This window comes from Drosophila kikkawai, chromosome 3L (assembly GCF_030179895.1).
Source record: "Drosophila kikkawai strain 14028-0561.14 chromosome 3L, DkikHiC1v2, whole genome shotgun sequence".
NCBI lineage: Eukaryota > Metazoa > Arthropoda > Insecta > Diptera > Drosophilidae > Drosophila > Drosophila kikkawai.
The window spans coordinates 34,287,822-34,300,475 of NC_091730.1; the positions used below are offsets into that span (position 1 = coordinate 34,287,822).

The 12,654-nt window shown below is 41.7% G+C and overlaps 1 protein-coding gene across 1 annotated transcript; it reads right to left on the reverse strand.

Moving 5' to 3' along the window:
• Window positions 1-10,484: 10,484 nt before the first annotated feature.
• Window positions 10,485-10,961, reverse strand: LOC121502711 (uncharacterized). The gene has a single exon (XM_041776414.2). It carries the CDS (start codon window positions 10,959-10,961, stop codon window positions 10,485-10,487), a length of 477 nt encoding a protein of 158 aa, XP_041632348.2.
• Window positions 10,962-12,654: the final 1,693 nt, after the last annotated feature.

Genomic DNA, 12,654 nt, shown 5'->3' on the forward strand with positions numbered 1-12,654 from the left:
CGGTGCCAGCGGCCGCAGCGCCAAATTCAATGGTAACAAAAACCGTGAGCTCCGATAAGCAACAAGCGGTTCCGGCCATATAGACTGGCTTGGATCGCTACATCCAAATTAAGCGTAAGCTTAGCCCACATAACACGGTTGGTAACAAACCTAAAATCAACCGTGTCACCAAAAGCTACGACCCAACCAACTCCAACAGACTTTCTCCGCTAGCAGCTGAGGAGACTCAAAAAGAGCCAAAGCCACACCCTATTTATATTAGGAAGAAAAGTTCAAACGCCCTGGTCAACAAAATTATTGCGCTGAACGGGACGAAAACTTTCATGATGTTCCGCTTATTAAAGGGAACATTTGCAAAACCAAAGTTCAAACCAAATCAGAAGAACACTTCCGGGCTGTGTATAAATACCTGGAAGAATCAAAAAAGAACTTTTACACCTACCAACTAAAAAGCAGCAAGGGACTGCAAGTAGTGCTAAAAGGAATTGAACCAGACGTCGCCCCTCTTACGTAATAGAAGCCCTTAAAGGTAAGGGTTTCTTTGCCAAGAATGTTAGCAACATTATCAACAAAAAGAAAAAGCCGCAACCACTTTTCAAAGTCGAGCTTGAGCCAGATAGTAAAACTCTAAAAAGAATGAAGTTCACCCGATCTAATGTTGCAGTTCCTACTGCATCGAAGAGTCACCGTGGAAGAACCGCACAAACGCAACGGTCATGTGCAATGCACAAATTGCCAGGAGTATGGACATACAAGGAAATACTGCACCCTTCGGTCAGTCTGCGTAGTCTGTGGAACTTCCACAATTCCACACACTGCCCTGCGAACAAAGAAGACCCGACTACGAAAAAATGTAGAAACTGTGGAGGAAGCCATACAGCTAACTACAGAGGCTGCGTGGTCTACAAGGAGCTGAATAGTCGCATGCGACGAGCAACAGCTACACGCCAACAAAATACACAAAATGTGTATTTTAATTCAAAAACTACTCCAGAAGTATTTTTTGCCAAAGCAGGCAGATCCTCTTTTGGTCCGCTAAGTGCCCCCACGGGCATCTCCTACGCTGAAGCTCTACGAACAAGTATGCAAAATCCTCCCCCCTCAAACTCGGTAAACGCTCAGCAGGCCCCAGGGCAGTCACAAAACAACCTGGAATCCATGATGGTGACCATGCAACAAAGTATGATGGAACTCATGTCATTTATGAAAACGACCATGCAAACGCTCGTCCAGAATCAGAATATGGTGATACAGCTGCTTGTAGCACAACAGTCAAAATAATCAATGTCCAATCTACGTATATCCACGTGGAATGCCAATGGCGTCTCACGGCATAAACTTGAACTAACACAATTTGCAATTTGAAACGCACCTCACAAGCAGATACAACTTTCATATAAGAGGTTATACCTTCCACCGCACAGATCAACCAGATGGTAAAGCCCACGGCGGGACCGGCATCCTTATCAGAGAACGCATCAAACACCACTTCCACCAAAGGTTTGCAACAAATTACTTGCAAGCTACGTCCATTAAAGTGCAGTCAGGTAACGGCAACCTTTGCATTGCTGCTGTCTACTGCCCACCTCGCTTTACAATCTCTGAAGGCCAATTCATGGACTTTTACAACTCTCTTGGAGATCGTTTCATAGCTGCAGGAGATTACAACGCCAAGCACACGCATTGGGGATCCCGCCTCGTGACCCCCAAGGGTAGACAACTGTATAACGCTCTCATCAATGTGAGAAATAAACTGGACTACGTTTCCCCTGGTAGTCCCACCTATTGGCCAGCAGACCCCAGAAAGATATCTGATCTAATCGACTTTGCGGTGACAAAAAACATCCCACGCAATCTAATAAACGCCAAGGCCCTTCCGGACCTTTCTTCAGATCACTCGCCGCTGTTGATAACCCTCCTTCAAAGCCCAGAAACTACGGATCGCTCTCACAGGTTGACGTCGCACAGAACAAATTGGATTAAATACAAAAAGTATGTGAGTTCCCACATAGAGCTAGCCCCCCAGCTCAATACTGAAGCCGACATCGACTCCACCACCTCCGCTCTGGAAGAGGTACTTGTGACTGCAGCCAGTATATCAACACCACAACAGAAGGATGTGCAAAAAATCAAATTCAAAACGAACCAGCAGATTGAACAGCTTATCCAAGAAAAGAGGCGTCTGCGACGGGCGTGGCAAAACAATAGATCGCCATGCTCAAAGCAACGTCTAAATGTAGCCACACGCAAACTAAGCAGGGCCCTGAAGCAAGATGCCGAAAATGCACAATTAAGATATATTAAGAAACTTTCACCAACCAGCACAAAGCATCCCTTATGGAGAGCTCACCCAAACTTAAGCTCTCCGACTGAAACCATTACCCCGATTAGAAAATCATCTGGTTGTTGGGCCCGCAGCGACAAAGACAGAGCCGAAACTTTTGCCTCACATCTCCAGGGCGTTTTCTAGCCGAACCCTGCAGCACATCCATTTGAACTACCGCAAAACCAAACTGAAACGGAATCTACTCCAACATCATTTCGTCCAAACGAGATCACGAAGGTCATCAGGGAACTGAAGCCGAAAAAGGCTCCCGGCGATGACCTAATAACTCAAAACATGATAATTTAACTTCTGAATTCTGCTGTTGAGGTCATCTGTAAAATCTTCAATGGGATCATAAGTCTCGGCCATTACCCAACTAAATGGAAAAAATCTATAATTATAATGATACCGAAGCCCGGAAAAGATCACACGATTCCATCATCCTACCGACCAATAAGTCTACTATCATGTTTGTCCAAGTTATTTGAAAAATGCCTACTAAAGCGCATAATTCCTTATCTGGGAGCTCACAACATCATCCCAGCTCATCAATTTGGCTTCAGAGAAAAGCATGGAACTATAGAGCAAGTTAACAGAATAACATCAAAAATTCGCACAGCCTTCGAGCATAGAGAATATTGCAGCGCAATATTTCGAGATGTTTTTCAAGCATTCGACCGCGTCTGGCTAATGGCTTCATGCACAAAATTAAAACACTCTTGCCGGCATACACACACAAATTACTTGAGTCATATCTCTACAACAGAGTCTTCGCAGTGAGGTGCAACGCAACAACATCCGGCACCTATTCAATCGAAGCTGGAGTTCCACAAGGAAGCGCACTTGGGCCTACCCTATTTGTCCTATATACAGCGGATATCCCACAAGCAACCAGCTAACACTATCCACTTTCGCTGACGACTCTGCGATCCTCAGCCGTTCCAGATGTCCAGTCCGGGCAACAACCCAGCTCGCCAACCACCTCAAGGTAGTCGAGAAGTGGCTATCTGATTGGCGTATTAAAATAAATGAACAAAAGTGTAAGCACGTAACGTTCACTCTTAATAGACAAACATGCCCTCCACTCTACTTGAACAGCACGCAGATCTCCGAAGTCAACGTGGTAACGTACCTGGACAGACGCCTAACATGACATGTATATGTCGGCGAGTTGTTTGCTAAGTGCAAATTTGGAAGGCTTGTTGCTATGGCAACAGAATTATTCGGCATGCTCAGGTATTGGTAGCCTGTAGGTGTCGCTGGCGCGCAGGCGCAATGACAGTTGAGTCGGTAACAGGAAAAGGTTACTGAGTGAGGTCTGTTCGTCTGTCGCCACAATAGGAAAGAGTGAGAGAGACAGCTAGAGAAAGGAAAAGTCACGTGAGGACAGATACGTTTTGAGTGCGCAGGCGGACAGAACTCGTTGCTCGACTACGGTTAAATTAAATAACGGTTATCTCCGACATATACAAAAAACTTCATCTAAAACTAAAAGCCAGCAGCCTCCACTGGCTCATTAACTCCCAATCGCCCCTGGGCACAGTGGGCCCAATATGCCATCTAGCGGAAAAAAAGTCCACCTAAAATTGCTCAATATTTGGTTAAATATTTTTTATTCCAATATTAGCTCCTATGATTAATTGTGAGCTTTTAAAGTATTCAAATGTTTTTCACGTGCGTATGCAAATTTTTGAGGTTAATTTTGAGTCGTGTTTAATATTTAAATAAATACACAAATTTACGATTTTTTTATTGAAGTAACCATTGTTTTCGTTAAACTAAGGTATGTACAAGATGTAGAAAATGTGTTCGTGATTCGTCTATGTATATGTAGCCTAAAAGTATATTGTTGTTAATATGCTTTTGAATTCATGGTTTTTAAACGTTTTACTGTCTTCTTTGGACTGTAGCTAATTCGACTCAATCGTATTCAAGCTAATGTTAGTATTTGTTATTTTTTTTTTTAGAGAAAAAAATAATGAAGTTTTATAAGACTAGTGCACCGTTACCTAAATATTTGGCAACTAAACCTAATTCGAAGTAAATTCTATGTTTACAATGCTAAGTTATGGAGGAGTATTAAGTTAAGTTAAGTTTACATAATTTGAAATGATTTTCATGTTTTGTCTGATATGTTATGTCAAGACCCTGTCAGGGAGGTCTTGAGGGTGGTGACGTTTAAGTCTTCTTCTAACTCGTGTTCTGTGTTCAGAGGTGGCAAATCTTCTAGCCAGACTATTAGGATGATTGTTTAGTTTTTCCATGTACTCAGTTGAAATAGTGTGAAGTTTGTCGCCAAGTTTGGGCACCTTCAGATCTCGTTCAATATCTCTAGTCCGCATGTACCAAGGAGCCCGAGAGATCCTCCTTAACGTTTTTGCTTGACGAATCCGAATCTTGTTCAAATGACATCTTACAGCAATTCCATAAACTTGAAGGCCATAAAACAGGAAGGGGCCTAGAATTGACTTATATATCATGACCTTGGAGTAAAGCGATTGTTTTTTGCGGGGTGCAAGGAGCCATGCCATCCGGGAAACCTTTGCCTTAATTCTTGGTGATCTGACCCCGAAAGCCCAAATCAAAAAAGTAGCCAACTTAGAATGAGTCGACGATGTGAGGAGAGGAAATGGGCTTATTGGTAGATATACCTATTGCTAGCACTAGAAATACAAACAATGGAAATACTGTGAGCCGGGTTTTCAAAAAACCAGAATTAGTAGCAAGAGTCAGAGAAGAGCTTATCAGGCCTGTTCTAGTTTCCACTTCCGCAAAACTTATTCGAATTTGGATTTCCCTGACCTGTTCTAGTTTTCACTTCCGAAAAATTCTTACGGATTCGTATTTCCCTCTGTTAAGTTAAATTGCAGGCGAAACGTTCGGAAAGTTTCCGTGTGTCATTTGGCCGGCGGATTCAAATCCTCAAAATCAGAAATTAATTATTTTAAAATACAATGCGATTATGTATATTACAAATGTTAATTGTAATTTATTCCTAGAGTTTTTGGGAACATTATTGCGTAATTGAATTAGCTAATACTAAAGTACTTGATTTATAAATAATTATTTTGTGGGTGCACCTTAAAATCGGTTGGATTTTAGCCTTCAACATTATTCCAAATCCGCCGCCGCACAGTAGCGCCTCTCGAACAATTAGGGTTGCAAAAATCGAAAAAAATCATGTTCGCAAAAACGATTTTAACCATACTTATTCGACAGAAAATTTCCCAAGGATTCAGAATCTGCAATAAAATCTATTTTAAGATTTTTTTGTAGAAGATATGAGCATTCAAAGTTGAACTTTCATTCGTTTTTTGCATCATACCAAAAAAAACTGGTAAAATGGTCGACTTTCAGGTAATGTTACACAAAAACCATAAAACCAATGGTCATGGTTTTTACTTTAAGGGGGTCTTCTCATTCAAAAGCCGTTTTTTGGACCCTTTTTAAAAAAAATCTTATTTGAAAACGCAAAGAATAATTGAAAACTTTTTTTATTTATTGTAATCAAAAATGTTCAAAGTAACTAAAAAAGTTGTTCTTGCCTCGATACGAGGGTTGTTCAAAGAGTAATGAGACTTCAAACTTGGTGGTCGAAAAAAAAGGTGTCGTCCTGGCGGCCACGATTCAGGGTCTCCAGAGCGTCCGAAATGAAAAATAAAAACGGGGTTATAATCAGAATTGATGTCATTTTCGGGTGACGGAACAGATTTTTAAAAAATTTTTTTTTAACAAAATGGCGGCCATTCAAAAAAAATTTCGATTTTGGGCTTTTTTTTTGTAGTTTAGTGTAAAAAAAAATAGAAAAACAATTAAAAAAAAAATCTGTTCCGTCACCCGAGAATGGTGACAATTCTGCGTCGACTCCACTTTGTTTCATGAAAATCGGTTCAGTTGAACTGGAGATATCATGGCCGCCAGTTCGAAAAACGTGGTTTCGAGATAAACGCGTTTGAAGTTTGAAAAAAGCTCATTTTGCGAAGAACTTGCTTCACAAAAAAGGCTGTATCTTCTAAAGTATTTCGAATTTCTAAAAATCCTTTTGGGGACATATACACACCATCCCAAGCTATAAATAAATGCAAAAAAAAAAAAAATCGAAAAAAAAAAGTTGCCCAATGAGAAGACCCCCTTAAGTTATGATTCATTGAGGGCACAGCTAAATTTAAGGTTATTCTCCCTTGGCAAAAGTTTTATTCGGTTTAGTCAAAAAAAAAAAAAATTAAACGTTTATAAGGATAAAGGATAACCCCATATCAAAGCAGGAATGCCTTGATTTTTTTTCCAGCCTGCCTGCGTCGGGAGATCGATCGTCCGCCGAGGAATCAGCTGTGTCAGTTTACTATTATGATAATAAATCAGAAAACAGTTAAATATTTGGGCTAACTAAAATCCTCATAAACGATAAAAAAAATGTCAAGGTCGAAAATTTATAAAAAATCCATTATTAAAATGTAATCCCTGCCAAAATGAATTAAACCTAAAACTGAATTATTTCAATCGACTCTTGAAAAAAAAACTTTTTAATTTTGAAAAAAAAAGAATAGCATTAAATAATTAGCAAACCACCAAAGAATAAGAATAAATATTAATTATAAAGAACAAATCAATGAATTTTCTCTGAACAAACTATTTCTTTCAAAATTACATTTTTTAGAACTAATTTTTTTCCAATCTTATCTTAACCGTTTTTCCAGCACATGTTTATATACATTTTATACACTTATTATACTTTTCTTATATACTTATATACACTTGTAGGCCCAAAATGCACTCATGCAGTTTAATTCTAATTTTGTATTATTTCGCTTAAATTGTTTCATCTAGGCTTAGAATAACCAAGAAATCAAATATGTTAACTATCAAGGAATTAAATATTAAAATGAAAGCTTAAATAATTAATCAACTGAACTCGGCTGATGTCTCTGCGGTCCTAGGGTATAGAAGGGATCACCAGAGTTATCCTCTAGCGGCAGGTGGTCGAAGGTAGGGTGGGCAGAATGCGAGCTTAATAACATCCCAGGCTTCGCAAACAACAAATCTCTCTCTCTCTCGTCCTTTTACACTATTTCCTTACAATACTCTCTTCTTGCTTCTCCAGACTTTATTTTTTTCTAAATTATGCATCTTTTCCTCCGGTTTAGTAACTAGCTTTAGATATTGTCGCAAGCACGCTCATTTCGAATCCTATTAATAGTAATACGTAGACAGTGTCAAGATCTGTACGAGCAAGACCTCCACCCGCCCAAGCCGACGAGCTAGTGCCGGAATATATAGCGTGCCCAGCCAATACAGATCCTTGGAACCATTTTGTACATTAGTCGAACGTTACTCGCTACAGTGATAATTAATTATTATTAATAAGAAAAGTGGCGCCCAACGTGTGGGGCCTTAATGGATACAGTTTAATTCATTGAGACTCACAGATGCATACATTTAACAGTCTTTAACATTTTCCTTTACTCTTTTCAAAGTTCCTTCTTAAAGTTTTAAATATTCCTGGAAAACAGATCGAGTGACTATTAGTATTCCTGACAGTCCGAAAATTAAGAATTAACGAGAGAATTTTCCTATAAATAGCAGAGAAGACAAGGTGTCTTGAACTGAGGATCGCAGAAGCCGAAACCAGAACTAGGTAGATTTTCTGTCCCGGATTCAAAAGTCTAGTTTTTAGCTAACCACATTTAAGAAATTAAATTAGTACATATACTTCTCTATATGGAAAATACTGGAATTACTCACGAGCTGTGCCATATCCAGAAAGATGTTATGACCAAATTTGTTTTCCCTTTTTGTGAATAGAAGATTTATATGCTTTTAATCCGGAGCTGACCAAGTCCAAAAGATTAGGTAACTTCTTTCCCCTTTCTTTTATTTCCTAATTTCTGAGAGATTTTGATAAAATATAGATATCCTTCGTCGTAGAGCATCAAGCTAAGAGTTCAGTTAATATTTCCTGATTACGTTATTTCGATTTTTTTTGTTAGTTTCAAAGATTTCGATTTTTGCTAAACTATAATTGTAATTGGCAAAGAGTTTGACGAGGAAAAGTTTCGGTTTTAGAGCAGGCCACAATAACAACACAGGCGGATAGCGTTTAACATATTTATTCATTATTTGCTTCCGAATCGATGTGAATATATAGCGTAGTAGCGGGGTAAGCGGCAGCGCTTAAAACCTTTTGTCTTTTCTCCTCGATCTTGTCCAAAACTGAAGTGGCGTCCCTTCTAGAGATCGTACATGACATTTGATAAATTTATATCGGTACATCGATAAAGTCTACCGATAGTTATAACAATGGAAATGATATATCAAAGAAAATTAAATTAAACTTAAATTATGCCGGCAACATTCCCCCCTTCGTAATTGATCCCAGGGCGGTCAGTTACCCTCTCCTTCGCCGACATCTAGAACCGCAATCTTGGTAGCTGGTCGATCGAGAATTCCATGCTGCGTTTTAATAGTGGCTCGACGAACTTGGCCATCCTTGGCCGGAATAGTGCTGGTTACGCGTCCCTTAAGCCAAAGATTTCGGGGCAAGTTCTCGTCGACGATGATGACTATGCTTTCAACTGATATTGGCGGGCACTTCTCAAACCACATTGTTCTTCTAGTAAGCATCGGTGTAAACTCCTTCACCCAACGTTGCCAGAAACGATCTCCAAAGCGTTTTACCTCGTTCCATTGACGTCTCAAATTCAAATGCTCCAGGTTGATCGGTTTGTACCCGTTCGATGATCCCATTAACAGGTGGTTTGGAGTGAGCGCGGAGTCGTCTTCAGAGTCCAGGCTGACAAAGGACGTGAGTTGATGATGAATTGTGCCTCCATTAGAGCACTTCTCAGGCTTTCGTCGTTGAATGAATCGTTTGGACAGATGTGTTTTAGGACTGTATTGGTAGTGCGAACCAATCTTTTCCCATGCTCCGCCCATGTGGGGGCGCCTGGAGGGTTAAATCGCCATTTAATGCCATCGAACTTAATGGATATTTTGTCGAAGTCGATTTTGATTATCTGCTCTCGCACTGCTTTTTCAGTAGCCTTGAAATTTGTGCCATTATCGGAATAAATTTCCTTCGGGGTACCGCGAAGTGCCATAAAATTTGTCAGACACATCACACAGGAGCTTGTATCGAGACTGTGGGCGATCTCGAAGTGAACTGCACGCAAGGTCAGGCAAGTAAATAGCGCAACCCATCTCTTCTCTTTGCGCCTTCCAACGTTGACGAGAATTGGCCCAAAATAATCAACTCCAGCCTTCCAACGTTGACGAGAATTGGCCCAAAATAATCAACTCCAGTGAAGGTGAACGGTTTTTCAAAACTTCCCAACCTGGCTTTTGGAACTGCAGCCATTTGTGGAGGCTGTGGCATGGCGCTACGATTTTTGCATATTTGGCAGGCCTTTCTAACAGATTTGTGGAGTACTCTGAGCCGCAAAATGTAAAATTTCGATTTTATGTCCTTTATGACGGTTTCGTGGGCGAGGTGATGATATTTCTCGTGATAAAATCGAACTAGCAGGAATGTTACTCGACTCTCCGGTGGCAAAATTATGGCGTCCGCAGAGTTTTCGATGGCGTTCACTCTTCCTTTTGTGCGAAGTATTTCCTTGTCGTCAAGATATACGTTTAATCCGGTCAATCTGCTCTTTGCGCTGATTGGTTTCTGACCCTTCAATGAATTGAGCTCATCTGCGAACTCGAGTCCCTGCGCTTCTTTGTATAGCAGATTCTGTGCTTCTTCGACGTGAACTGTACTTACCACGCCTGGTGGACCGACAGGTCCTGTTGCATTTAGCTCGCAGTCGATGGATATACAGAAACATGACTGCAACGGCTCTGTAAAGGCGGCGCCAATCAGAAAAATATTCGATGTCGAGTTGGACTTTGGCCGCTTTACGAGTTGTGAAGATGTGTTTACGTAATTCGGTTGTATCGACCTCCGCTGGCTTGGAGGGAATCGTTGGCCAAGAATTAGGTTCGTTTTTTAAAAACTCGGGCCCGTAAAGCCAAGTGTCCGTCTGAGGGTTGTTGATAACTTTTGTAGCCTCGTCCGCAACGTTGAGTTTTGACGGGATCCATCGCCATTGATCCGCTCGAGTGGTTTCGAGGATTTCGCCGATTCTGTGCATGACGAACTGTTGAAAGTGGTGGGGGTCTATAACCAGCCATTGAAGAACGGTGCGTGAGTCCGACCAGAAGGTAGTACTGTCGACTTGAAGGTTACGGACATTTTCGCCAAGCGTGAGCCCATCACTGCTGCTTGGAGCTCCATGCGTGGAATGGACAGTGGTTTTAGTGGCGCCACTTTGCTTTTAGCGACCACGAGCATTACGTCCACCTTGTCCTTTTGCTGCACCCGCAGATAGCAGGCAGCGGAATAAGCATGCTCGCTAGCATCCACAAATGTATGCAGGTCGATGCGGCTTGCTTCTGGTATCCCCATGGAGTAGCATCTTGGAATGCTGACTGTTGCAACTTGGGAAAGTAACAGCTTCCACTGTTTCCAGTCCTTCAGCAATGACTCTGGCAGCTCTTCGTCCCAGTTAATATTTGCGCGCCAGGTCTTCTGCAGAAGAATTTTTAGCCCAATGGTATGACACGATAGCAGACCCAAGGGGTCGAAGATAGACATTAGGACCTGGAGAACTTCTCTTTTAGTTGGGACCGCAGTATCAATAAAGACGTCTCGCTTAAGTCTTGAGAATCTGCATACAAACTTAAAAATGTCGTTACGTGGGTCCCAGTACATACCCAAAACCTTTTCTGTAGCGCTGAACTGCACTGGCTTCTGATTTTCGGTGTCTCCGTCGTTTTTAAGATGAGAGAGGACTTCTCTGGAATTTGATGCCCAGTTGCGAATTTCAAATCCGTCTCTGGCGTGAACCTCTTTGACTTGGTTGGATATTTCGATGGCTTTTTCCTCGTCGCTCATGCTGTCGATAAAGTCGACGTAGTGTGCACGCTGAATCGCGTCCACGGCTAATGGGAATTGATGTTGGTGGAGTTCGGCGTTTTTGTTGCGCACGTAGTGAGCTATAAATGGTGCGCAGCTAATTCCGAAGGTCATGGCTCTCATTACGTAAGTGTTTATTTTATTCTGGCTAGCATCGTACCAAAGAAAGCGCTGAGCATGCATGTCCTCATGGCGAATGTTGATTCTGTGGAACATTTCGGCAATATCGCCGCTCAGCAGAAGGTCGTTGAGGCATATTTCATTCGTCTTTGCCGCCGCGTCCCAAACCAGCATAATTTTTCCTGGCTTATTCGGGTTTAAAGCTATGAATATGGGTAAGTACCAAGTGCGATCTTCCTCTTTTCCAGCCTCCTCGTCAGTTAGTTGCCTTGCGTATCCTTTTAAAAGAAGATTTTTGATTTGGTCGTCGATTTGTGTGTACAGATCTGGCTCGCCCAGAATCCTTTTTTTCATGCATTGCAGACGCTTTAGAGCAGTAGCTCGACTTTCGGGGAGCCTTTCAAGGTCGTTCCGCTATATGAGCCCGACTTCATATTTTCCAGATTTGTTTTGGCACGTCTGTTCCAGTATTTCGACTGCTCGTTTGTCCTCGCTAGACAGTAGCTTTTTAGGAGAAATTATTTCAAGGTCGAATTGCTCCTTGACTTGATCGTGAAGCTTTTGCCAATTGCAGTCGCAGTGGTGCATGGACACGTGGCATTTGGAGTTTGATGATCCCTGGATGGTCCATCCTAACATGCATTTTGAAGCTATTGGATCGTTCCTTTTGCCTTCGCATATCCAGCGAGGAACGTCAATTTTCCAATTGTTTGTTCCGATTAACAAGGTTGGCTGCGCAGAATAAGACTTTAGTGGCAGGTTCTTCAGGTAGCTATACTTACTGCGCAGTTCCTCTATATCAACAGTTTGTTTTGGCAGCGCGATGTTTTTTACAGTCTGAACATTGTTGAGCCAGAACCGTTTTTCTGAATTTTCCGCGGAAATCTGAATTGATGCGCGCACGGAAGTATCTTCGAATCGTGTGGTTTCCCCAGTCCATTGTAAGCATATCGGTGACGGTGAGCCTTTTATACCCAGCTTGTCAAAAATTGTTGCTTCTATTAAGGTAACAGAGGATCCTTCGTCCAAAAAGGCGAAGGTGTCGAATTTTTTGTCGGCGAAATGCAGAGTTACGGGCACGATTCGGAAAAACTGGCTACCTTCTACGTCGCTTTGGTGCGTGCTTACGTGTTGTTGATTCATCGTGCTGTTGGCTGCGTTGTGAACATTTTCCGAGTGGAGTAGTGGATGATGCTTCCTTGTACAGCCGTTCACTCCGCAATCCTTCGGACGACAACTGTTTCGATGGACC